Here is a 27,782-nt window from a genome sequence, read left to right as displayed (position 1 = left end):
CAATACTGTATACTTGAAACTGTAATCAGATCATCTCCCTGGGTGATGTGATTTAATCAGGAGTGGTTGTTAAACTGAACTAGATGATGACATGTCTCCACCCATTTGGGTGGATCTTGAGAAGTTTCTGGAGTCCTGTAAAAGAGGAAACATTTTGGGGAATGAGGACAATTCAGAGAGAGCAGAGAAGAATGACCTAGTCCCGAGAGCCCACAAACCAGCAACCTTTGGAGATGAAGAAGGTAAATGCCTTCCACGAGCTTCATGAAACAGGAAGCCAGGAGAAGCTGGCAGATGATGCCGTGTTCACCATGTGCCCTTCCAGATGAGAGAGGAACCCTGACTGTGTTCATCATGTGCCTTTACAGATGAGAGAGAAACTCTGACTGTGTTTGCCACGTGCCCTTCCACTTGAGAGAGAAACCATGAACTTCATTGGCCTTCTTGAACCAAGGTATCTTTCCCTGGATGCCTTTGATTGGACATTTCTATAGATTTGTAATTGGGACATTTTCTTGGCCTTAGAACTGTAAACTAGCAACTTATTAAACTCCCCTTTTTGAAAGCCATTTTGTTTCTGGTATATTGCATTCTGGCAGCTAGCAAACTAGAAAAGATTTTGGTACTGTAGAGTGGGGTGCTGCTGCTGCAGTTTGCAAATACCAAACATGTTGGAACAGCTTTTTAAATGAATAAGGGGAAAAATCTGGAGGAGTTATGAGAAGCTTGATAGAGAAGGTCTAGAATGCTTTGAAGAGAATCTTGGTAGAAATGTGGACTCTAAAGATACCTCTGACCAGGCTCTAGACAGAAATGAGATGTGTGTCATCACAGAGTGGAGGGAAGGTGATCCTTGTTTTAAAATGGCAGATAATCTGGCAAAATTGACTAGTGGCTTTGGTTGGAAAGCAGATTTTAAAAGCCAGGAACTTGGATATTTAGCAGAAGAGATCTCCATATTAAATGTCCAAAGTGCAGCCTGGTTTCTCCTCACAGCTTATAGTGAAATATGACAAAAGAAAGATAAGCTGAAAACTGAACTCTTGAGTACAAAGAAACCAGAAATTGATGTCTTGGAAAATTCTGGGCTTACAGGAAGGGTTACCTCAGAGAATAGTGCCTCACATGAGGATTTAACTAAATGTGGGAACAGCCAGCCATTTCAGAGAAAGTCAGGATTGGGCTTGAAGTTATCCAGGAAGGACTTGTGGAAACTCCTTACATCTGATGGGCATGATCCAATGCTACTGCATAGAAAGCTGATAACAGTGCTTCGGGGCCTGTGTAAACAGAGCCACTGCCAGTCTAGACTGGGTGGCTCAGAGAAGGGACACATTGGAGGAAAAACAACTTCAGAGGCAAAACCATGGAGGCTGAAGTCTGAGGTCAAGAAACCTCGGGCCAGGAGAGTGGACCCATCCAAGCCTGTGGAGAGGGTGAGTTTGCCGCAAAGGCAGAGGTTGGGCCTTCCACCTGGTTGCCATGGAAGAGTCATGCTGCTTCAGGCCTTGGAGAGGGTGAAGCATATTCCTTGGGGTTTGGGAAGAGCCTGGCTGCCACCACATGGTGGGGTTGAGTGTGTTCCCTGGAGATGGCAGAGAGTCTTTGACAGGGTGCTTTGAGAAGGTGGAGCCGAGAAAAAGGTGGTTTCCCCAATGTCCCCCAAGCTTGCGTTTGGAGAGAGGCAGGCCTCTGCATAGGCCCTTAGAAAGGGTGGGACTGATGCTTTCAGAAGCACTGAAGACAAATGACTCTCAGACTTTGAAATCTAATGGACTTTGCTATGCGGGTTTTGAAACTGTATGGGTCCGGTGACCCCTGTCTTCTTTCCTCCATATGGAAATATGTGTATGCATCCCATGACTGTTCCTCCTTTGTATGTTGGCAGCAAATAACTTGTTATGAGTTTTCAAAGGTCCAAAATCAGAGGACAATTTTGCCTTAGAAAGACCATGCCCATAACTAACTTTGATAGGAGTTTGTATTGTTCCTAATTTTGCATTTCATTTGTATTGCTACTGAAGTGGTTTAAGGTTCTCTGATATTGTAATGCAATTAATGTATTTCATATGTGGGAAAAACATGCCTTTTTAGGGTCCAGAGGGTGGAATGTGCTGGTTTGAAAGGATGCATGTCTCCTAGAAAAGCCATGTTTTGATCTAAATCCCATTTCATAAAGGCAGAATAATCCCTATTCAATACTGTATGTTTGAAACTGTAATCAGATCATCTTCCTGGATGATATGATTTAATCAAGAGTGCTTGCTATGCTGGACTAGATGATGACATGTCTCCACACATTTGGGTGGGTCTTGAGAAGTTTCTGCAGTCCTATGAAAGAGGAAACATTTTGGGGAATGAAGGTGATTCAGAGAGAGCAGAGAAGAATGACATAGCCATGAGAGCCCACAGGCCAGTGACCTTTGGAAATGAAGAAGAAAAATGCTTCCCGGGGAGCTTCATGAAATAGGAAGCCAAGAGAAGAAACTGGCAGATGATGCCATGTTCACCATGTGCCCTTCTAGATGAGAGAAGAACCCTGACCATGTTCAACATGTGTCTTTCCAGATGAGGGAGAAACTCTGAGTGTTGTCTCCATGTGCCTTTCCACTTGAGAGAGACAGCATGAAATTCATCAGGCTTTTTGAACCAAGGTATCTTTCCGTGGATGCCTTTGATTGAACATTCCTATAGACTTGTAATTGAGACATTTTCTTGGCCTTAAAACTGTAAACTAGCACCTTATTAAATTCCCCTTTTTAAAAGCCATTCTGTTTCTGATATATTGCATTCTGGCAGCTAGCAAACTAGAACACCTGGCTACCCAGGCAAAATTCCTTAGTGTTTATTTCTTTCAGCTTTATCACTACCTTAAACTGATTATGTAATCCATCAAACCACAATTATTTAATAGATTCATATGAATATCTGCCATATGTGTGCTTCCTCTGTTAAGAACCAGGATGAAGAACTAAGGCTTCAAATTCCAACACAAAACCTTAACACTTATCTGATCTTATTTTCACTCGTTCTTGTTTATACTTGCTCTTCCATGCTTACTGAATCCTTTACTATATGCAGCTCATCCCAAATCACTTTCATTCATCCAATCTCTGGCCATGCTTTAAAGCTCAGGTGAATGCCCACCTTCCTCCTAAAGATGTTAATTCTTCCAGCCCTTCTTAATCATTTTCCCTGCCTCTACATTCTTTCATATAACTTAGCACTATGATTTCCTCACAATTTGCCTAAATTTACTGTGCTGAGATACAATTAAGGGCTTTTTCTCTTTCCTTTTAGACAGCTGATGTCTCCCCAGAATATCCAGGTCTATAAAGGTAAGATGAAAACGAGGTTTGACCCATGGGCATCTGGAAGAAGTGCAGGTGAGGAGGTGAAGAACAGAAAAGGGAAAGGCCCAATGAACCAAGGGAACTAGTCACCTGGTTGCAGACAGGCTTGTACTTGAGCCCTGGCTTGTTCAGGATCATCTCCAGCTGCCTGCGGTTAAAGTTGGACACACCAATGGACTTGGTCAATCCTCTGTCCTTGCACTTCTCCAGGGCCTGGAAAGAAGGGGTTGTGAAGAAGAATTTAGTTAGATTGACTATAGATCAAGAAATGATGAAAAATACCACCGTTAATAAGAACCCCTTTCAAGAAATGACCATGGAGGTGACAGACTTTGTCTCAGAGAAAAAAGGTAAAAATCTAAGAGTGGAAAGAGATGAATTAAGTAGAGAGAGATGACTGGTTCCTTTTATGGAAAACTAAGGAAACAATTGCACATTGAAAGAAAATGCTGGGTGGGCCACGGTGGCTCAGCAGGCAAGAATGCTCACCTGCCATGCCAGAGCATTCGGTTTGGTTCCTGGTGCCTGCCCATGTTAAAAAAAAAAAAAGAAAGAAAGAAAATGCTGCTATCCTCACTGTTCCCCATCCTCCTCTCTTGAACATTTCCATAATGCTCTCCAGGACATATGCCACCATAGAATCTTTGTTGAGATCCTAAATTGTTCAATGCAAGGTGCGTACTTACATGACTGAGAGGTAGCAGTGCACACAATTGATATTTTTTTCCTTAAAACACTTCCATCATTTGCTTCCAGGAACTGACTATTCTGGTCAGTCTTCCTGATCCCCTCAATTCTTCTCACATAGAGTTTCAACTTTCTCAATTCCAATATTGGAATCCTCTGATTCAGGCTTCAGAAATTATCACTTCTCTATATTCTTTCACTCCCAGTGATCACATCCAGATTTGTGGTTTAAGTACCATCTAATTGGTCAAGACTTCAAAGTTGATACCTCCACCTTAGATCTATTCGAGGCTTTGATATTTAAAAACTCCTAGATTCACCTGCCACTCAATAAGAATATTGGGATGTCTGATTAGGTATCTCATATTGAACAAGCTCCAAAAGAGAGCTACTGATCTTCTCTTCTTACCTCTTCCTCCTTCAGTCCTATCTTTCTCAACAATTCCAGTTCCACCTTCCCATTTGGTCAGCACAAGGAACTCAGAGTTCACCAGTCTTCCTCGTTTTCTCAATTCCTCCATCCATTCCAGGAGAAATCCTGTCATCTTTGCCTGCAGAATTGGTCCACAATCTAGTTGTTGACTCCATTTTCAATCTCCCTATGCTATAATACCATAATCAAGTTCTTGATTATTCCAAGTGGCTCCCAGGGGTCTTTCTGTTTCTATTCTTACCTCTCTAGGCTGTAGTCTGCAACATTAAGGTAGAGCAGTCTTCAATAGAAATTTTTCTGATGATGGAAATAGTTCATTTTCTACCCATGTCTTTGGCACCACAAGACAAAGATGAGCATGTGCCCATTGATATTTGTGACTGAAGTACTGCAATGATTTATATAAATGTAAATAGCCTTATATTACCAGTGGCTACAGTGTTAGTGCAAATGTATGACAATCCTTTTAAAATGAAAACCAAATCAAAACCCTCTGACTTCCAATGTAATACTGATTAAAAGTCAGTTTTCCTAAAAGACCTTCCATAAGTTGGTCAGCAATTTTCCCTCTGGGTTCATACCATTCTGTCATCCTTCAGTCCCAGGAGTAATTTTGATGTTGTTTCCTCACAAAGCCCTTGATCACCTTAGGCCTTTGAATTTCCTGTTCCCTCTCCCAGGATAAGACTCCTTAGGTGTCCCTTTTCCATACTCTTCATTGCATATCTCTGCTCAAATGCCTCATTCTCAATGAGGATCTGACTTTGTTGCGTATAAAATTGCAAGTTCCCCAGTTGCTTTCCCCATCACATGCCCCAACCTCCTCATCTTGATATTTTGTTCTCCAGATAACTGACCATCACATGACAAACTGATATTTATCCTTTACTCATTTATTATCTATCTCCTGTATCCTGAATGTAGGACCACTGAGGGCAAGAAAGTCTTGCCTCTGTGCCCCATACATAATGCTGCTTGGTAAATATTTTTTGAATAATTCATTAATAGCTGAGTGTCATAATTCCAAGTTTATGCATCTTGGGCTGAATATATCAGAGTTCTCAGAATGCCTTCAGCTGGATTATAGAGAGAAGTAGTTGAGAAATGGCAAAACATACCAGTTCAGCAGAAAGAACATTATAATATAGGGTAGGCACCAAGATGCTGGCCAGAACAGTGGGTAATTTAATGGGAGCGATCAGGTAACAGATGTGTAGGACATTTTCAGTGTTTGAGTTAATATGACTTCATTTTCTGATTAAACTTATCAATTAAATTCTTTTTCAGAGGTGAAACTACTACCTGGTTTATGGTAATAGATATTCCCTTGAATCACATTTAATAAAGAAGAAGATTGCCTCAAAACACTTAATTTTAGTTTTTTAAAATGTGAGCGAGAACATAAAATTTACACATCTTATTCTTATTTCCAGTGGGGGTTTATGGTGGAGGTAGGAATGCACATTATGTTCCTATAAGCACATTATGTTCCTATAAATTTCTATAGCTTTTCTGAAACTGTATGTGTGCCACACACTCACTAGTTCTGGGAACATGTGCTAGATGAAAGTAATAATATGAACATAGCTGTAAATTCAATTTAATGTATGCTTCTAGAATAATTAATAATTTCCTTCCTACATCATCCAGGAGAATGTTTTCCTGCTTATTCCTGAACCCAATAGCAATGGGATAGTGTCAGCTTATTTTGTCAAGGAAAGACAACCTTTGAAACCAGGAATCTGCTACTAAAAATAAGTACAATGCTAGTGCGTTAAGAGAACTTCAGAATCATTCATTCAATTTCTGTCTATGCATTTGGGAACACTCAGGCTGGAGGCCTTTGCGTGACAATCAGAGTTATCTCTGGAAAAAGAGTGATCCTGTGATGGTTTGGAGGCTTTCTGGACCCAAGAAGATCATGGTCTTAAAAATAATCTACTCTTGTGGGCATAAACTTATTCTGAGTAGGACTTTTGAGTAGCTTATTTCAGTTGAATTGCTCCCAAGTTGGGTCTTAATCCTCTTACTGGGGTACTTTAGAAGAGGATGAAATTCAAAGAAAGACAGAGAATATAGATCAAAAGACACAAAAGCTGAGGAAGCTCAGTGAGAAAGCCATGGAATCAAGAAGCTGAAAGCAACAAATTCCAGAAGAGAAGGGAGAAACACCCTTGTACCTTACCATTTTACCGAGCAGTCCAGTTATCATCCTATTAATGTCTTTATTTGGACATTCATGGCCTCAGAATTGTAACTTTGTAAGCTAGAAAATCCTCATTGTTAAAAGCCAGCACATCTCTGGCATATTGAATTTTGGTAGCTTTAGCAATCTAAAGCTATCCTTGTCTTGACTCTATGTTTAAGCTCACTCCTTTGAGAAAAGCACTCACCTCCCAGGTGCCGCAGAGATCCACTGTATCAAATATGGATTTTTCATGTTCATCTTTAGGAAGAAGATCCTCCCCAGGCTGGAACAGAAACAGTAATTAGAGGAAGCTCAGAGATCAATGTCTCTGTCCTAAGTTGTGCTGTCAGGTATATCTAGGACTAGAACACTATGGCTCCATGAGGTTATTGAAACTTCCAGGTATTAATTTTTGCAAAGTGCTTTGTGCATGCAGTGGCAGGGAATGTCTTCCAAAATAGGTTTCCCATAATCTCTTAAATAGAATATATTTTCAATAAATGTATTTGCCCAAGATCTTAATGGGGACTCATAGTGGACCTAAGTTACTTTGTCTGCCCCTCACAGCTTGGAAATGCCCCTTCTTCATTTGAAAAGTCAGTTCATTATGTGGCCTTCATTTTCATGAAAAATGCATTTTAACCATGCCTGAGGTGGATAATTACATGTCCTCATCTCCTGAACACCTGAAGGCCAAGGGGTAAAGATACAAAACAAGCAGCATCTGTCTAGAACTTTTTCGGGATTAATATGGATGGTAGAAGAGGCAGCTATGTTCTCAAGTATTAATCCCCCAAAGCTTTGACCTGCCCCAATGTCATACTGGCCACCACTAGAAAATACTGGGACTCAAACTTGATGGGGAGGAATGCAGAGATAAGAGTAGGAAAAAATGGGACATCTTTGAACAGAACTTTAATTCTACAAATCTAGCATTGCCTTGGACTTTCATTTCCATAATCAAATAAGCTCTTACTTTTGTATAACCTACATTTTTTTTTTTTTTTTAAAGGAAAGACAGAGAGAAGGAAGGAAGGATAGAAGGAAGGAAGGGAGGAAGAAAGGGAAACATCTTTAAACATTTTCTTGTTTTTATTGTATTTTGTTTGTTTGTTACATGGGCTGGGGCCGGGAATCGAACCGAGGTCCTCCGGCATAGCAGGCAAGCACTTTGCCCGCTGAGCCACCGCGGCCCGCCTGTATAACCTACATTTTTGACAATTCTGCTACTTTTTAATCAAATGTCCCATTTAACATGGTCATTAGCAACTAAGAACAGGCTAAAAAGTCCCACTTTGAAGTGGTGCACACAGAAAGAAGAAAGGTCTGCAGGTCCCATACCTGCATAGAGCCAGAGAGAGCAACAATGAGTCTCCTTTCAACTTGAAGATGCTGGGAGAGGAGGAAAACACATGGGGAGCAAAGTGAGACAGTTTCATTGCTTACCACAGCTACATGAAACTGCATCTGGGAACTTTAAGAAACCCAGTAGCCATAATCATGCCTGAGCATTGGTCCTGGTCAGAGTTATTTCCTCAAGATTTTGAGGCATTTATTTATTTGGGGGCTTGAGGTAGGGCATTAGGGATATAAACATTATTCAATTAAAAAAGAGAGACTTGGATTGAGGTTCCAGGAAGATGGCAGAATAGGATAGGTTGAGTTCACCCATGCTCTAAGGAACAGCCAGAGAAGTGACAGAAAAATGACTGGGAGAATGATTCCAGGCTGTAAGTGACCTGGGAGGGTCTTCTATACCACATAGGGAGGCCCTGGCTGAAAAAAATAGAAGAATTGAGATGCAGAGAACTGGAGACTGGCCAGCTAGTGCAAACAGCCTGATGCATCCATTTCCAGACAGAGGCCCGGAGCCATCAGGAATGTGCTGACAAGGAGATGGGGACTAAAAAGTAAGCCAAGCTGTGTTCCTTTCCCGCCCCTGCCCTACAACCTGCAACTACCACCACACCCACCCATGTGAACCATGTCACCCGCTTCCCCACCACACTGCAAGCACCCCTACTGTAACTCCTCACCTCATCACCCCACCTACCAACTGTGCATACACACAAGCCTGGCCCAGTTGGACCCATCTCTCAGGCTCAAGCACACAGTCTCACCACGTCCCTCCTGAGACCCATATACCTGCATCCAGCCCCTTGCTCCCCACCTCTACTTTTCTGTCCCCTACAAGCAGTTTCTTGTGCATTCTGGTTGTAGGCACTCACCTCCATATCTGGGCCACACCTGCACTGAGCCCCCACAGTCACTCCAAGTAGGCTCATGCACTAACTCATGTCACAAATGCCTAGCTCTGGGCGAAGACTGACATGAGCATCTGGGCCACACCCACCCTGAGCCCACACAGGTGCAATTCTGCCCTGCTGCTCCTGAGCTCTGTACATGCACAAATCAGGTCCCTGCCCTCCAATCCATGCAGGGTATAGTGACATACTCCCTGCCAGGCACCCATGTATCCATGCATGTACCCCTGCCCCACCCATGTGCACACATTTGCCTCACCCCATAGCACAAGTGTCCTACTCCCATACCTGGCAAGTGCTCTCATCCACATCTGTGCCATATAGCCTCTGTCTTGCACAAGCATGCACCCTTACCCCCCCAAACCTGTGCATCTGTACCAGGACCCCACTCACCCATCATCACACACACCCTGCCCTCTCTGTGCCTAAGCTTCTGTGCCCTGTACCTCATACCTGACACCCATGACTCACAACTCAATGTGTCCACCTGCATACTGCCATGTACCAGCACCAGGACATCCATTTAGCACCCCATCTTCCTCCCACCGCACACTGCCTTGTGTTCCCCATGCTGCACCCTGTTCCTGCGCTCCAAAGCATGACTGAGCTGCACTTTACCCACACGACTCCTGCACCACACCTCCACACACCCACAACCTGCTCCCCATGTTCACAGGCACCAGCATAGCATACGTGACCCATGCATACACTTGTGCTGCAACCCATCACTTCAGTGTTGTACCCCTCCCCACGTCCCACATCTTACTCCATACCCATCCCATAAATACAAAACTTTTGACTACTGAAGGAAATCAACATCCAATGTAACTCTGTCAAGATATTTGTATGCCATGAAGGAAACAGAAGATCACTAACCACTGAAGATGCAGACAGATAGAGCTCAGTCTAATGACCAAATTAAAACAACAGAGAAGACATAGACTTTCAAACACCTAATCAAGGATGTTCATATAACTACTAAATAAAGTCAGTGGACTGGCTAATGATATAAAGGAGATCAAGAAGACACTAGAAAAGTATAAAGAGGAATTTGAAAGAATAAATAGAAAAATAGAAGATATCACAGATAGTAAAGATGATGTAGACCAAATCAAAAATATACTAAAGGCACACAACAGCAGAATTGAAGAGGTAGAAGAAAGATTAAGTGAACTAGAGGGCAGCACAATTGATTTTGAACACACAGTAGAACAAATGGCAAAAAAGATGTTACAATTTGAATTGGATCTCAGGGTTGGATGAAACAAAGTGCACAAATATAGGAATCACTGATGTACCAAAAAGAGAAGAGAAGAGAAGAGAAGAGTAAAGGGCTAGGGAAATTAATGGAGGACATCATGGGGGAAAACTTCCCAACTTTTATAAAAGACATAAATATGCAAATCAAAGAATCCCAATGAACTCCAAACAGAATAAATCCAAATAGGTCTTCCCCAAGACACATACTAATCAGTCTGTCAAATGTTGAAGAGAAGCAGAAAAATGTGGAAATTAGCAAGAGACAAACAATCTACTACAGACAAGGAAAATCACATAAGAATGAGTTCTGACTACTCAACTGCACCATGCAGGTGAGAAGGCAGTGGTATGATATAGTTAAAGTCCTTAAAGACAAAGAATTCCAGCCAAGAATTTTGTAACCAGTCAAATTGTCCCTTAAAACTGAGGGAGAACCTATCCATGCAAAAAAAAAAAAGAAAAAACTGAAAGAGAGATTAAAATTTTCACAGACAAACAAAGGCTGAGAAAATATGTAAACAGGAGAGCAGCTCTACAAGAAATATTAAAGGAAATTCTGCTGTCTGAAAAAAAAGTACAGGAGAGGAAGGTCTGCAGGAGGGCACAGAATTGAAGAGTACCAGTAAGAGTAAATTAAAGAATAAAAATAGAAAGAGAGACAATAATATATAGATTTGACAAATAAAATCCAAAGCATAATATGGTGGATTCAAGAACTGCCTTTACAGTAACAATTTTGAATGTTAACAGACTACACTTACCAATTAAAAGATACAGATCAGCAGAATGGATTAAGAAAGATAATCCAGCTATATAATTCCTACAAGAGACTCATTTTAGACACAAGGATACAAACAGAATGAAAGTGAAAGGATGTAAAAGATGTTCCACACAGCTGTAACCAAAAGTACCTATGCTAATATCAGACAAGATAGACTTTGAATGAAAAGACATCATAAGAGACAAAGAAGGACACTACATGTTAGTAAAAGGGGCATCTAAGCAAGAAGAAATAACAATCATATATGTCTATATTCCCAACCAAGGAGCTCTAAACATGAGACAGACAAAACTGGAGGGAGCGATAGATGTGTCAATAATAATAGGAGATTTCAATGCACTTTTCTCCTCTGTAAATAGAACAACCAGACAGAGGTGCAACAATGAAATAGAGAACTTAAACAACTTGGGATGAATTAACCTAACAAACAAAATCAATGAACTCAATGGACAGTTAACAAGGTTGACACAGAAAAAAAAAAAGAGAAAGGGTGCAAATAAACAAAATCATAAATGAGAGGGTGGTCATACCACAGACCCTGAAGAAATAAAAGAAATCATAAGAGGATACTATGAACAACTTGAGGCCAACAAACTAGGCAACTTTGATGAAATGGACAAATTCCTGTAAACACACAAACAAGCTACACTGACTCAACAAGAAATAGAAGATCTCAACAAATTAATTACAAGTAAAGAGATTCAATCAATCATCAAAAATATTCCTACAAAAAAAAAGCCCAGGGGCAGATGGCTTTACAGGGTAATTTCATCAAACACTCTAAAAACTACACAAATCCTCAAACTGTTTCAAAGAAAATTGAGGAAAAAGGAACACTACCTACCTCATTTTATAAGATTAACATAAGTTTAATTCCAAAACTGTGTAAAGATGTCACAAGAAAGAAAAACTACAGACCAATCTACTTAAAGAATATAGATGCCAAAATTCTCAGTAAGAAATTAGCAAATCAAACCCAATAGCACATTAAAATAATTATACACCGTGACCAAGTGAGGTTTATACTAGGAATGCAAAGGTAGTTCAACATAAGAAAATCAGTTAATGTAATACAGCACATTAACAAATTGTAAAGGAAAAATCATATGATCATCCTGATTGATGGTGAAAAAGCATTTGACAAAATTCAACATCCTTTTCTTATAAAAACACTTTTAAAGGTAGGAATCAAAGGTAATATCATCTGTTTGATAATGGGCATATATGAAAAAGGCATAGCGAGCATTGTACTCAATGGTGAGAGGCTGAAAGCTTTCCCCCTGAGATCAGGAATGAGACAAGGATGCCCTCTGTCACCACTATAGGTAGAAGTGAAGGCACTTCATGAGTAGGTCTATAAGTATGTTGCATCTATAACCATATTGAAGGTGAACATGATTAAAAGGCTTTGTATAGAATCATGTCCCATTAACTAACACTATAAATATAAATAAGTTCTTGCATGAACTACTGCAAAGTTATGAATCCCAATTTCAGGGTATAGTGGGTGTGCTGGTTTGCAAGGATGTATGTACCATTGAAAAGCCATGTTTTAATCCTAATCCCATTTTGTAAAGGCAGCCATTTCTTATGTGATTTAATCAAGAATGGTTGTTAAGATGGATTAGGGGAGATGTGTCTCCACCCACTTGGGTGGGTCTTGATAAGTTTCTGGAGTCCTATAAAAGAGGAAACATTTTGGACAATGAAAGAGATTCAGAGAAAGCAGAGAAGGATGAAGTAGCCATGAGAATTAGACAGCCCACAAGCCAGCAATCTTTGGAGATGAAGAAGAAAAATGCCTCCCGGGATGCTTCATGAAACAGGAACCCAGGAGAGAAAGCTAACAGATGATGCCTTGCTTGCCATGTGCCATTCCAGCTGAGAAACAAACTGTGACTGTGTTCACCATGTGCATTCTCACTAGAGAGGAGCCCTGCACTTTACTGACCTTCTTGAACCAAGGTATTTTTCCCTGGATGCTTTTGATTGGACATTTCTATGGACTTGTTGTAACTGGGACATTTTCTTGGCCTTAGAATTATAAACTAGTAAGTTATTAAGTTCTCCTTTTTAAAAGCCATTCTGTTTCTGGTATATTGCATTCTGGCAGCTAGCAAATTAGAACAGCAGGAGAATGCTATTGCTGTGTTTAACAGGAAAATATCAACAGTACAGCAACAATACCAGGGGTACATAAAGGGGGGTAGGGACAAGAGTTAGGGGGAGGTTTGGATTTTCTATTTTGTGAGGATGAGCTTATTGGTCATCTTTCTCTTGGGAGCAATAAAATTATCTAAAATTGAGAGTTTTCATTGATTGTTGATTTTGGACATTATACATGATTCCCAGCAGATGGAGATGGCTGAAAGATGCACTGACTGAGAAGTAGATTTGTGAATGATGGTGTATACATATGATCAAACATTGTGCTGCTACTAACAGGATTGAAGTTGTGAGGCAGGTAATGATGCGAATGAATAACATGAGATCTTTGGTGAGGCAAAATAAGTCAAAAAGGAAAGAGCAAATATTGTATGATCTCATTTAGAAAATACTTATAAGAAAATTTGGGCCTAAATTATAAGCTCTTGCAGCATTCACATTCAGTCCAGAGTGGTAATTGTTATTTCAAGGTTTTGAGGGGCTGTTAAGTATATGTACAACCTGGTATTTAGAGCTAAGAACGAAGCCGACCAGATCTTGATTAAGGTATTTCAGAACACAGGGGTAAGGGAGACATTGTCTATATTTTAGAACTTCACCTACTCTTTGAGACAAAGGGAAAAGAGGTTTATTTTGTCCAGAACCTAAATTTTCTGTAGCATATAATCTAAATCAGTCTGTCTGGTTGTCTGGATAGATCGTTTAAACAATACAAACACAGGGAGCCCAGAATAAGAATTAGGGCCTTTAATCCTATATAGCATAATGTGATGCCTGGATATATTCCAAAGCATATTAAGCTGATAATCAAAAAGTATTGAGGTGGGAGAAAAACTATGGAACTATTAAATTTTACTGTGGGGGAAACCCTATATACTGTATCAAACATTAGGGGAACCCAAATCAATAGGTCAAGCCCTTGATCTTGAGACTTGCACTTTCGAAACTTACATATGTAGTGGAGAAGCTTAGCCTACCTACAGGTATGCCTAAGAGTTACTTCTAAAGGACATGCTTGTTGTTCATATATGATCTCTCTCTAAGCCCCACTCTGCAAGTGAAAGCATTTCTCTACCCCCAACATGGGGCATGCCATCCACGGATGGAATTCTCCCTGGTGGTATGGTAGATGACTCCCAGGGATGAGCCTGTCCCTGACACTGTGGGATCAACAATGCCATCCTGACCAAAATGGGGAAAGAAGTGTAACAAATAAGGTATCAGTGGCTCAGGGAGTTCAAATACATTCGAGAAGCTACTCTGGGTGTCCGACTTATGCAAGCCTCAGTTAGACATTACTACCTACCATAACTTGCCAAATCCCAACCAAAATCATTCCTGTCAATCCTAAAGAAAACCTAGGGCATTACATAAGATTCTACAAAGGTTCAATGCACTAGGATAACTTTCCTCCAGATTGATCCCAGAGCCAGATAAGCTCTGAAATGCAGAGGGGCTAGCCTCCTCAGAATGTCAACTAATTCCATCACCCTATACCACATTATCAACAACCACTTCTAGCATGAAAAATTTAGAATAGGTACAGCTCAAATATCCCTAAAGAGTGGGAGAAAGATCAAAGGCAATGGTGGAGTTATAAAGAGAAGGTAGGGCTTAACAAATGAGTATGACTCCTGAATCAGTACACTGATATTCTTTTTTAGTCTCCGGTACCTGAGAGTAGCTAGAAGTAAAATCTAAACTTGTGGAGTTGAAACCCATACTAAACTCTGAAATCTGTTCTACAACTAATTGTTGTGACGTACTTTGAAATTTACAGTACTGTTCAGATGATGAACTTCAGTATTAATTGATAATGATTTTTATGTCTGGTGTCACAACCTTTCATAATTTATTTATGCCTAAGAGTTACTTCTAAAGGACATGCTTGTTGCTAAGATGTGGTCTCTCTCTCTAAGCCCGATTCTGCAAGTGGTTAAAAAGTTGACCAGGTCACACAGATGACAAGGAAAGCCATCCTATTATCACAAATCAGTCTGATTCTATACTCCATGACAAAATTCACTGCTTTGGGCTGAGAATCATAAGAGTAAAGCCATTGTACATTAAATTAGAGTCACAAAAGGTGAACATAGCAAGAATTGCAAACTCATAATATGTGTGTGAATAAAATGAAATTTACTTTTTGTATATATATATTTTTCACAACAAAAGAAAAAGAAAGAGAAGAAGGAGTATAAAAGAGAAGATAGAATTTAACAAATGATTATACTGCTGAATCATTATATTGATATTTGATTTGGTCTCCAGTGTCTTGGAGCAGCTAGAAGAAAAAATGAAAAATCGTGGAACTGTAACCCATACCAAACTTTTAAATCTGTTCTACAATTACTTGTTAAAATGTACTTTGGAAATTTATTGCTGTTTTGTGTATATGTTGTATTTCACTATTTTAAAAAGAAAAAATAAATAAAAAAGAACTATGAATTTTGATTTAGTATTCCTCTCTAGGTTCATAAAACCCACATCTTCCTAAAAAAACAGAATTCAGCCATCCGTGCAAGATCAGGGTCATGCTGCTAGAGGAAGTGAAATTATTTCAATCATGCACATTACTAACCTTCATAGCTATTGGAAAATGGATAATGTAGAGGTCCACATAGTCCAGCTGAAGTTTTTTCAGTGATCTTTCCAAGGCTGTTTGAATCAACTCTGGTCGAAGGAAAGTGACCCAAAGCTGTAGAGGTGAAACACATGTTGCATTGATATTTAGGTGAGTTTGTGAATGAAATCAGGAGACAAATAATAGATGGAGTCTGAGTATTTTAGCAGATTTACTATAGAAATTTATTTGCCGTTATTATTGAATTTAAGCAAATTTGGGTCATCAAACTTCAACTGTAATCACTTAGAATAGACTTAATTTTTAGGTTTTATTCAGAGTCTTACTACTTTATAGTTTTGGATATTTACGCTGTAAGAATAATATATAAAGTTTTGAAATGAGCAAAGAATCATGAAAGAGGTGGAAACCTTGCTAAAAAGAACAGATTAAAGTGTGGAAATTTTGGTGTATCATATGTGAAGGACGCTGAATATTAGTCATGCTTGGAGAATTCCATTAAGATACCAGATACAATTTTTTTCCACATACATTTTTCAAGGATTTTGATCTTATCTCCTGGATTGGTTATTTTAAGCAATATTTACACAGTTTTCTAATACTTGAGCACTTGATCAATTCAGGAAAAAAGTTTCCTTTTACTTGGGTTCCCTTTACAGCTGATAGTTTATTTATTTAATGGAAACTTATTTTTTGAGTATGATGCCAGTATATCTAATAAATTATCAAAGGTTACGACACCAGAAGTAAAAATCATTATCAATTAATACTGAAGTTCATCATCTGAATAGTACTGTGCAGAGTTTACAGATAATTTTCTGGCAATTTATCTAGTTCCATCCTCATAGCTTTGCACACATAACTGATGGAAAAAAATTAGTTTCCATGATGATATGTGCTGAGATTGTTCAAGAAATTTTGCCAATATCTTTTAATACTCAAAGAGCTCTCTTACATTGTACTCTTTGTTAACAGAGGAGGCAATTGAGATTCAGAATGTTAAAAAGTTGACCAGGTCGCAAAGATGACAAGGAAAGCCATCCTATGATCACAAATCGGTCTGATTCTATACTCCATGCCAAAATTCACTGCTTTGGGCTGAGAATCATAAAAGTAAAGCCATTGTACATTAAATTAGAGTCACAAAAGTTGAACATAGCAAGAACTGAAAACTCATAATATGTGTGTGAATAAAATTTTTGCAAAAATAACAATTCAGAAAAGAGCTACTCCACCAATCATAGTGTTCCAATTGCACATGCAATCACATTGCACAAATAAGCTCACACACACTTCCACACAACATATACACATACACCACACCTTTGAAGTGTAGAATATATCTTCTCTCTTCACTGTACCATCTGCAATCTTACTTCGAATGGCTCGTCCAACCTCCTCTTCATTTTCATAAAGATAGGCAGCATCAATATGGCGAAACCCGGCATCAATAGCTATCTTGGTAGCCACCTCTGCTTCACTCTTAGGAACCTAGAGAACCAACAAAGGTAGATGTTGGAGGCCATTTGATTGAAAGGTAGTCAAGCCTAAGCAGTGATGTTCACTGGAATATATTATACCCTCATATCTTGTGTTAGTTCTCCACATAGGGTGAACAATTTGTCCCAGTTTGCCTGGGACTTTCCCAGGCTTAATTTGGAAAGCCGTGCATTCCAGGAACACCTTCAGTTCAGGAAATCTGGAAGGTTGTTCATTGGCACTGGAGATCCCAAGACCACTGAAAGATTTACTGATTCATTAGTAGTTCTCAGAGGATTGTAAATACAGGAGTCCTCACAGCTATGGTTTATAACAGTGAAAGCATACAAAGTAAAATGAGCAAAGAGAAATTGTGTATATGGCAAAGTTCACAGGAGCCAGGCACAGAAGTCCAAAAGTCCTCCATGGAGATATGTTGGATATGCTTGATTCCCCCAATTTCAATTTTTAAAAAAATTTTTTCTCTTTCAGAAATTTTATTTTTATTATTCTAATAGTAGACTTTGATAAGCACATGAGTACAATAATTTCTGTATAGCTTTGTGGGAATTAAAAAAACTGGAACATAAATATTTTAAGGTTGGAATATTCATTTCTATATACATGAGTAACAGTTTTCTTGAGATATGGTTGAAAAGTGGTAAAACATGATTTCACTGGGATTACATTAAAACTTTTGACAAATATTTTATACTTGCTTCATGAATTTTGTCTTGCAACATTTCTATTAGATAGCTCCTCATTTGTATTTTATTGCAGCTCAACTCCCTGCCATCTCAGACTTTCAGTGAAATCACCTTCACCTTCAGTCTTTGATGCTCCAATCCAAGAAAGATTGTGACACCAACTTCAGAAACAAGAAAAGTCGGACTTAGATTTACAATTGCTGTAAATTAAAATAAAAGGTAATACTTCTTGAAAGGTATTGATGAATTTTTCATTTTACTGTTAATTTCATATTCACATTGCAGAGAAATTACATTTGATTAGCTTTTGTTTCACAGTATTTAAAAAGTTTTCTTGAAAAGATTCATTCTCTCTATCCCTAGGACTGTAAGTAAAAATGACACACTAGAACGGGGGAAATCTGAGTTTATCTTTCTGTGAATAGGAAATTAACACTAAAATAATGATCATTGCCATCATCTTCCAAGTATCTCCTCATTTTCTTGTGTTTGACCTGCTTGCTCTCTTTGGAAAAATATTTTTTCTCTTTGCCTGTGGTTGTATGATGAGTAGTGACAGGACTTCTGAGGCTTCTGGATTTTATTGCCAGTTGAAGAGTAGATTTTTGAGCCTCTAGGGAAGTGCTCATCCACCTCATGATACCTATCAGTCTTCCAGTGCTTCCCACAATCTATTGTTCCTGTTCATTGTTTATTTTGGGTTTCTTTTTTTTCTTGAGACCACCTGTTGTTCCTCCATGAGGCATAGCTTTTTCTCATGTCATGATGGAGTCTCTTTTATCTGCTGCTTCCACAAAAGATCTCTTGAACTTCCTCAGAAAATTCTCAATTTTCTGGCATTCTTTTATTGTTCATTTTATTCTCTGGTCTCTCTCTTGAATTTCATATTTGTTGTCATAGTGGATGAATGGAGATATTGGAAATGTTTGATTAAACATTTGTCTTCCTGTGCATTCATGCCCATAATGGCATTTTTGTGTGCAGTTGTAACAATACGCTAAAGCTGAGAGTCCAGAGGGGGTCTTCAGCTCTTTGGGTGGTCTAGGTTTGATCATTAGGTGATACTGCCTCCAGCTTTCTGGGCAAGCATCAGCAGAGTGCACAATCATATCACATCAGTCACATTGTTTTCTCCAGGAAGGTCTTTGAAGAGATCTGTGAGTAGAAGACATAGGCAAAGAACAGTCCAACCAAAAGAAGGCTAGGCAGGTATACTGGAGGTGCCCTTTCTTGGAGCAGAGCTAGGAGGGACAGATTCCTTGTGGAAGTGGGCAGTTTTTTTGACAAGTGGTCACATTTGTCACAATTTCTATAGGTAACATTTTTGCTTTCTGAATAGTAATGGTGGATTCATCTTCCAAATGATCTATTATTACCTACCTGGGCCTCAATATCTTTGCACTGATAAAACAGTTTACACCATCTTCTCATTCATTAACAGACTTTTCACATCCCACAAGGTTTAAAAGGATATCATCATCTTCCTCATCTGCTTCACATCCCAGAAGCATCCGGCTTTCCACATGATCACTTTCTGAAATGGTGCATTCTTCCTCTTCACTAGACTGACCTCTATACTCATGACCTCTTGCAGCATATCTGATTTCTCTTCAGGTTTAGGTTTCTCAATGTCCCCCTTATATTTCTCATCAGCCAAGTCAGAATGGATAAAAGCAGGAGGACCTCAGGCCTTTTCTTGTACCTGGCCTTTAATATTCTTTCTTTTATAAATACAATCTTCATCAGATAAAGTGATGACTTCTGATCCAATTGATAGCTGGATGACCTCACTATCTAAAGGACAGTTAGGTTCTTCTGATTTGGTTTACTATTCAGTGATTTGGATTTCCAAGAATTCTTTTATTCATATTCTTCATCCCTGATGACATTACCAATATCTTCAGCATAATGAACTTGGCTATAGAGTTGAAATTGCACTTCACTATCAACATTCAGTTCATTAGATTACTCTTCATAATAAAGTTCATCTTTATATGCTTCTACAGTCTCATAACCATCAAACATCATGGAAAGTCAGAAACCTTGATTTGCCATGGCTGCAACCAGGAAGCACCAACCAGGAACCAAAGCTTGTAGAAGGACAGGGAGAGTAAAGACAAATAAGGTAAAGAGGATGCATTGGAGTGGAATTGGGGGGATGGAAGGCACTTTTTTTGAGAACTCATGGCACTTGGGACCAGATTAAAATTTTGAAAATTCATAGGAAATATTGCCTTCCAGGAAGCTCCCTACAGACACAATGCAAACAATTTTTAGAGGGGACTGCTCATATAGACTCATATAGACAGTGCTCAGCACTTAAGAAATTTCCAGTCCCTCTAAAGAAAGCAGACATTCAGCCTAAATGTCATCACTTGTACAGATATTTAAGACCCAGTCAACACTGTTGTCAATGAGAGGAACGATGGTCACCTCTTGAAATTCAGGTTCACACATGGCAGCTATCATAGTCAGGTTCATGTGTCAACTTGGCCAGGTGGTGGTGTCTGGTTGTCTGGTCAGGCAAGCGCTGGCCTTCCTGTTACTATGAAGAAATTTCATGGAATAAAATCATGACTATGATGGCAGAATCTACAATTGATTTCAAACAATTAAGGGGAGTGTCTTCTGAAATGAGTGATGCTTAATCTAGTGGCCAGAAGGCTTTTAAGGAGGATTCAGAAGAGATAATCACTCTTCCTGCTTCATCCAGCCAGCCTCTCTGGGGAGTTCATTAAGGACCGTCATTGGAGGTGCCAGCTGTGGCCTGTCCTATAGATCTTGGATGCTTACATCCCCATGGTTGCCCAGCCAGCTTCTCCTGGCAGCTTGTTGAGGACCTTCATTGGAGCTGTCAGCTCACATCCTGTCCTACAGATGTTGGGCTCTACATCAGCATAGTGATGTGAGATACTTTCATAAATTTTATATTTACAGATATCTCCTGTGGATTCTGTTTCTCTAGAGAACCCTAGTCAATACAGCCTGGTACCAGGAGTGGTTCTTAAGAAACAGAATTTTAAAAATGGGTTTTTTGATTGTTTTCTGCTCTGAATAGACACAAAGGCATGAATGACTGTGTTTCCCATAATCAGAATGACACTGCCAATTTATGGGGTGAACTGTCAAAAGAGCTAGTCAAAACATCACCATTCAATTCTGCTAATTGTTCACTTATATCAAGCCAGGCTCTGGGTCTTATGTCTTTGCCCCTGAAGGGGTTAACACTTTTTTTTTAATTAAAAAAATATATATAACAACAAGCAAACACAAACATTCTTAACTTATGATCATTCCATTCTACATCTATACTCAGTAATTCACAATATCATCACATAGTTTCATATTCATCATCATGATCATTCCTTAGAACATTGAAGGGGTTAACAATTAATGGCCATGAAGCACAAAATTACCACCACCATCACCATCCCAAAGAGAAAAAGCCCTTGCTTCTCTGCCTGGAGTGATTAATCCTATTTCACCAGATGAAACTGCAAAGAAATGTCTTGAAGTAATTTGCTTAGAAGACACTTCTAATTATTTTCATGATGCATCCCCACCACCCTTCTTTTCTTTCAGATGTATAACTAGACTGAATTTCCAACCGGCCCCAAAAGGTGAGGTACAAAGTGTCACCCATGAGGAGGTACACTATACCACATAAGAACTGTGTAAGTTTTCAAATTTATATAGACAGAAATCAGGGGAATATGTTTGGCAATGGATTTTAAGGGTGTGGGATAATGATGGAAGAAATATAAAGTTGGATCAGGCTGAATTTATTGATATGGGCCTACTAAGAAGAGATTTTGTATTCAATGTTATAGTTTGAAGGGTTAGAAAAGGCATAAGCAGTTTGTTTGGATGGTTGGCTGAAACATGGATCAAAAGGTGGCTGATATTACCTCAGGTTGAAATGCCAGAACTGCCCTGGTATAATGTAGATGAGGGGATCCAGAGGCTTAAATAGATTGGAATGTAGGAGTGGAAACATTCAAAGCCTGTTCATACACGCCAGGAATGTCCAGAGGCTGCACCTTTTACTAGAACTTTAAGAAATAAATTTGTGAGACTAGTTCCATTGTCCCTGAAGAACACTATAGTCACCCTTCTCTGTAGGTCAGATATTACTGTAGGAACTGCTGTCACTGAGCTGGCATCCTGAAACTCAGAGCAGATGATTATATCCTGAGCTAGCAGAAGCCAGGTGGCAGCACTTAATTCACAAATATGAGGTAGGCGTGGCTACCATAGTGGACAACATATTCAAAGCTGTCAAAATAATGTAACTCAGAGACTTGTGGCATTGGCTAGTAGAATGGGTACCAAGAAGTAAAATAGATGGGCATTCTACTAAATTCTTGTTTGAGCTGTATAAGCAGAAGAGCTCTAGGTCAAGTGAAAAAAATCTAACTTGAATTACAAAAACAGAAAGTCACAGCTCCTTAATCAATTTCCAGACTTGAGACAGTTTACAGACCCAGAGCTCCCTGAATGAGGGGAGGGCCAGGTCTTTTTGGGGGAGGACCCTGTTACATTGTGACAAATTTATACTGTTAATCTTTCTCCCACCCTTCCACAAGGAGAATTATGACCTTTTACCAGGGTAACTGTGCATTGGGGAAAAGGAAATGATCAGATATTTCAGGAATTGCTAGACACTGTTTCAGTAGTAACATTAATTCCAGGAGACCCAAATATCACCCTGGTCTACCAATCAGAGTGGGGGTTAACAGAGGTCAGGTAATTGATGGAGTTTTAGCTTAGGCCCATCTCACAGTGGGTTCATTGGGCTTCTGGACCCATTCTGTCATAATTTCCATAGATCCAAAATGCATAATTGGAATGGACATACTGAGAAACTGGCAGAATCCCCACATTGGCTCTATGACTCATGGAATGAAAGCTATTATAGTAGGAAAGGCCAAATGGAAGCCACTAGAACTGCCCCTACTTAGTAAAATAGTAAGCCAGAACCAATACTGGATTCTTGGGGGGATTGCAGACATGAGCGCCACTCTTAAGAACTTGAAGGATGCAGAGGTAGAGATTCCAACCATATCCCCATTCACTCATGTATTTGGCCTGTGCAGAAAGCCAAGATGGGTCTAGGAGGATGACAGAGGATTACTGTAAACTCACCCTGGGGGTGACTCCAACTGCAGCTGCTGTTCAATGTGGTATCATTGCTTGGCAAATCAATGCATCCGCTGGTATCTGTTATGCAGTGGTTGATCTGGCAAGTGTTTTTCTCTAAATAGTTATTAGTAAGGATGATCAGAAACAGTTTACTTTCAGCTGGCAAGGTTAGCAATATACTTTCCCTGTCCTACCTCAGGGGTATATCAACTCTCCAGCCCTATATCATAATCTTGCCCACAGGGAACTTAATCATTTCTCCCACCCACAAGACATCACACTGATCCACCATATTTGTGATATCAAGTTAATTAGACCTAGTGAACAAAAAGTCAAAACTACTCTAAACTTATTGGTAAGGCATTTGAGCATCAGAGGATGGGAGATAAATGCAACAAAAATTTCTAAGTGCCCAGTGGTGTAGGGTATGTCAAGATATGCCTTTTAAGATGAAGGATAAGTTGCTGCATCTGTATGACCAATAATGAGGCACAATGTCAAGTTGGTCTCTTTGGATTTTGGTGACAACATATTCTTCATTTGGGTGTGCTACTGTGGCCTATTTATTGAGTGACCTGAAAAACAGCTACTTTTGAGCAGAGACATGAACAAGAGGAGGCTCTGTGACAAGTCCAGGATGCTGAACAAGCTTCTCTCTCACTTGGACCATATGATCCAGCAGATCCAATATGCTGGAAGTGTCAGTGGCAAATAGAGATGCTGTCTGGAGCCTTTGGCAGGCCCCTAAGGAGAATCACAATGCAGACTCTTAGGAATTTGGAGTAAAGCCTTACCATCTGCTGCAGATAACTATTCTCCTTTTGAAAAACAGCTTTTGACCTGTTACTGGGCCTTAGCAGAGACTGAACACTTAGCCATGGGCTACCAAGTTACCATTAGACCTGAGTTGCCTCTCATGAGCTCAGAGTTGTCTGACCCACCAAGCCATAAAGTTGGGCATGTGCAGCAGCACTCCATCACAAAATGGAAATAGTATATATGAGATAGGGACAGAGCAGATCCTGAATTGCATGAGGAAGTGGCCCAAATGCCCATAGTCTCCACTCTTGCCACATTAATTCTCTTTCCTAGATCAGAACTATGGCCTCTTGAGGATTTCCTTTCAGCGAACTGACAGAGAAAACTTGGGTCTGGTTTACAGATGGTTCTGCAAGATATGCAGGTACCACCCAAAAGTGGACAGCTGTGGCACTATAACCCATTTCTGGGATATCCCTAAAAGACACTGGTGAGGAAAAATCCTCCCAGTGAGCAGAACTTCAAGCACTGCACCTGGTTTCATTTTGTTTGGAAGGAAAACTGGCCAGAGTTGCATTTGTATACTGACTCATGGGATGTTGCTAATGATTTGGCTGCTTGGTCAGGGATTTGGAAAATGCATGATTGGACAATAGGTGACAAAGAGATCAGGGGAAGAGGTATGTGGTTAGAACTTTCTGAGTGGGCTAAAACATGAAGAACTTGTGTCCCATGTGAATGCACACCAGAGTGTGACTTTAGCAGAGGAAGGTTTTAATAATCAAGTGGATAAGATGACCCATTCTGCGGATGCCAGTCAACCTCTTTTCACTCCAACTCCTGTCACTGCCCAATGGGCTCATGAACAAAATAGTCATGGTAGTAGGGGTGGAGGTTATGCATGGGGCTCAGCAATTTGGACATCCACTCACCAAGGCTGATCTGGCTACCTTTGTGATCCACTAGGGAAATTTTTGATTCCTGTCCTTTTGGCTTTGAGCTTTGCTGGCCCATAGGTTTTAGTTCCAATAGCGGGAGTATTTCCACCAGTGAAACAACAATGATTCCATTGAACTGGAATCTAAGTCTGCTGCCTGGTCACTTTGGACTATTCATGCCCCTGGACAAAAAGAAAACAAGAAGGGGATTGCTTTACTGGCTTGGGTGATCGAGCCTGACTATCAGGGGGAAATAAGACTGTAACTACTGCAATGGAGGTAAAGAAGAGTTTTCCTGGAATATAGGAGATCCCCTATGATATCTCTTCATCCTACTGTGCCTTGTGACTAAAATCAGTGACAACTGCAAGAACCCAATCCAGGCAGGTTTAACAATGAATCTGAAACTCCAGGAATGATGGTTTGTGCCACCCCACCAGGCAAAGAACCACAGTCAGCTGAAGTGCCTGCTGAGGGTAAAGGGAACATAGAATGTGTATTGGAAGAAGGTAGTGATAAACATGAACTAGAACCACATGATCAGTTACAGAAATGAGAATTCTAATGTTATATTTCTTTCTTGCTTTGTAACTAGTATCTTTATTTTTTACATAAATCTAAACTTTTTGTTTTCCTCTTTATTTTATTACCTTTATCATATGACATAAACTGTTTTGCTCATGTTATAGTATTTAAGTTGTAAGATATCAAGTTTAAGAGTGTATATTAAATCTCCCTATTCTGGAGAGATTTAATGCATTTCCAGTTGTACATGGGACAGTTGAGCCTGTTAGACAAGGAAAAAAGTATCTATTATTGATTTCTATTTAGAGATTAAGTATGGTTTAAGGTAATGTGTATAGCTGCCAAGTTTACAACAGGTGAACTGTCATGGTCAGGCTCAGGTGTCAACTTGGTCAGATGGTGGTGCCCAGTTGTCTGGTTGGGCAAGCTGTGGCCTGTCACTATGAGGATGTTTTATGAACTTAAATGTTTCATGAACTTCATGTCCATGTTGGCAGCATCCACATCGGATTGCATTTGCAATCAGCTAAGGGGAGTGTCTTCTGAATCCACCTTAAAAACATTCAGCTAGTCAGCCTCTCCTGAGAGCTCACTGAGGACCTTCATTGGAGCTGCCAGCTCATGGCATGCTCTCTAGATCTTGGATTCTTGCATCCCCATGTTTGCCTAACGAGTCTCTCCTGAGAGTTTGTTGAGGACATTCATTGAAGCTGCCAGCTCACTACCTGCCCTACAGACCTTGGTATCTATGTCACCATGGTCATGTGAGATACTTTTATAAATTTTATATTTACAGATATCTCCTGCTGCTTCTGTTTATCTAGAGAACTCAAGCTATTACAACAGCTAACATGAAAATTGTATGCCGTTACTTCTAAGGATAGATATCTGCTAGTTAATTCTTTTCTGCACACTCACTCTGGCCACATGAGAGGACTATATATCAGGAATAAAAATGCATACTCTGAATGGTGGCTCAGTGGTAGAATTCTCACCTGCTGTGCTGGACACGGGTCCAATTTCTTGAGCCTGTCCATGCAAAAAAAAAAAAAAAAAGTGTATTCTGAGGATATAGGTTTACATAAGAAGTAAATATTTTCTTACTTTTGCTGTTAAGTACATCAAAAGCTCTTTTTTTTGCAATATAATTAAAGGGAATTAGGTTCTGTGGCCCAACAGAGGCCCCTTGTACTATTCCTTAGGCATTCAGTGCATGGGGATTTACAAGGTTTACTGAGGCCTCAGTCTTGTTCATGATCTTTCCATCTTCTTCATCTTCCATTGCATTACTAAGAAATAAAGTCCTATCCCCTGTTCTTCAAAATGTCTGCTAAAAATTCCTGCACATATTTACAGATGAGAAAATGGGATCAATAATTTGAGCAAATTTTCCCATGTTACACAACCAAGAGTAAGTAAAAGAAGAAAACTTTGGAATGCAAATGTTGTGGTTTCCCAACTAGTGGCCTTTCCACTTTGCTCATTCTCAGGTGAAAGGAACAATTCTAACTATTTCCTTCTAACATAAAAAGCATTTTTATAAGGACCTGGAATAGAAGACTTCCCCTTGTAAGGTAGCATTTCCCCTCAAATGAGCTTGTATTTCCTCTTCAGATTAATTTACCAGTGGAGAGAGAAGAAAGAGGGAGGCTGTACTCACTCAGCCTGGAACAAGGAAGGCTACCCCACCCCAAAGCTGTTTATGCACAACTTCAAGTTCAAGGATCTCCTCCACCGCATGTATACTTGGTAGGAGGAAAGATTCCTGAATTGGAGAAATATGCAGAGAACCTCCTCATAGCAATCAATCTAAAATCAGGCAGCTGACAACAAATGCTCTGCCTGCTGAGGCTCATTTCTTTGAAACAAATGGAAACAGGAGGAAAAGCCAACCCTAGAATAATTTCTAGGTGACAACTCTCATTGCACTGATGGTAGTCTGTCCCCTTCTCACTTTATCATTGGAATGTCTCTATCCTGGTGAAACCAAGACCAAGTCTATCTCTCAGAATCACACAAGAATGGGTTCTAGGACAACCCAGGTGGACAATAAGCCACTCTAGTGCTATTTTCATTTCCACCTTCCACCCCAAGTCCTCTTCTCTTACCTTTGCAGATGCAGCAGTTCCAAATCCCAGGGTAGGAATGAAGTGACCATCATTTAGTTGAATGCAATGAAGTTTGCTATCCATTGCCTCTCACCCTTCAGAGTAAGCAGAGTCTGGTTTTTAAACTTTTCCTTCAGTAGATTTTTGAAAAACACTAAGGCAATGCTCTAAGTACAAAGGTGACACCCAACTGCACTGTTCAGTTTTTATAATGTGGTAGGAGGGGCCATGTTTAAAGGGACATTCCATGGAATGTGAATAAACTTGGAATCATTTCACTTGTTTTTCTATTCTCATGAAAAAGTGTACTGAAGTTTATTATTCTAAGTGATAAATCAGATTCCTGCTAATTAAAGAATTTATTCCCATTCCTCCCACAGGAGCCAGGATTTACTTAACCCTTCTGTT

At 39.7% G+C, this 27,782-nt stretch overlaps 1 protein-coding gene and 1 pseudogene across 4 annotated transcripts in view; both read right to left on the bottom strand.

Moving 5' to 3' along the window:
• The window catches only part of LOC143691281 (aldo-keto reductase family 1 member C1-like), a 52,411-nt gene extending 24,847 nt beyond the window's left edge, over positions 1 to 27,564 (bottom strand). Inside the window, exons 1-6 of one of the 3 annotated variants that reach the window (XM_077169531.1) lie at positions 27,375 to 27,564; positions 26,230 to 26,295; positions 17,040 to 17,207; positions 15,714 to 15,830; positions 6,867 to 6,944; positions 3,444 to 3,566 (exon numbers count right to left, since the gene is read on the bottom strand). In XM_077169531.1, the coding sequence (XP_077025646.1) occupies positions 3,444 to 3,566; positions 6,867 to 6,944; positions 15,714 to 15,830; positions 17,040 to 17,207; positions 26,230 to 26,295; positions 27,375 to 27,458 (636 nt within the window). In that variant the 5' untranslated portion in view covers positions 27,459 to 27,564. The remainder of the gene's footprint in view (positions 1 to 3,443; positions 3,567 to 6,866; positions 6,945 to 15,713; positions 15,831 to 17,039; positions 17,208 to 26,229; positions 26,296 to 27,374) is intronic. The other 2 variants (XM_077169532.1, XM_077169533.1) reach the window with 2 other exon arrangements.
• LOC143691280 (zinc finger CCHC domain-containing protein 7 pseudogene) lies at positions 17,219 to 27,447 on the bottom strand (annotated as a pseudogene). The gene is made up of 4 exons (XR_013179438.1): positions 27,375 to 27,447; positions 26,262 to 26,295; positions 23,048 to 23,158; positions 17,219 to 20,447 (listed from the first exon to the last, which is right to left on the bottom strand). The product of XR_013179438.1 is annotated as a zinc finger CCHC domain-containing protein 7 pseudogene (transcript).
• Positions 27,565 to 27,782: the final 218 nt, after the last annotated feature.

Source organism: Tamandua tetradactyla, chromosome 7 (genome assembly GCF_023851605.1).
Source record: "Tamandua tetradactyla isolate mTamTet1 chromosome 7, mTamTet1.pri, whole genome shotgun sequence".
NCBI lineage: Eukaryota > Metazoa > Chordata > Mammalia > Pilosa > Myrmecophagidae > Tamandua > Tamandua tetradactyla.
The sequence above is the reverse complement of the archived record's forward strand: the minus strand, read 5'-3'. Positions and strand labels throughout refer to the sequence as shown.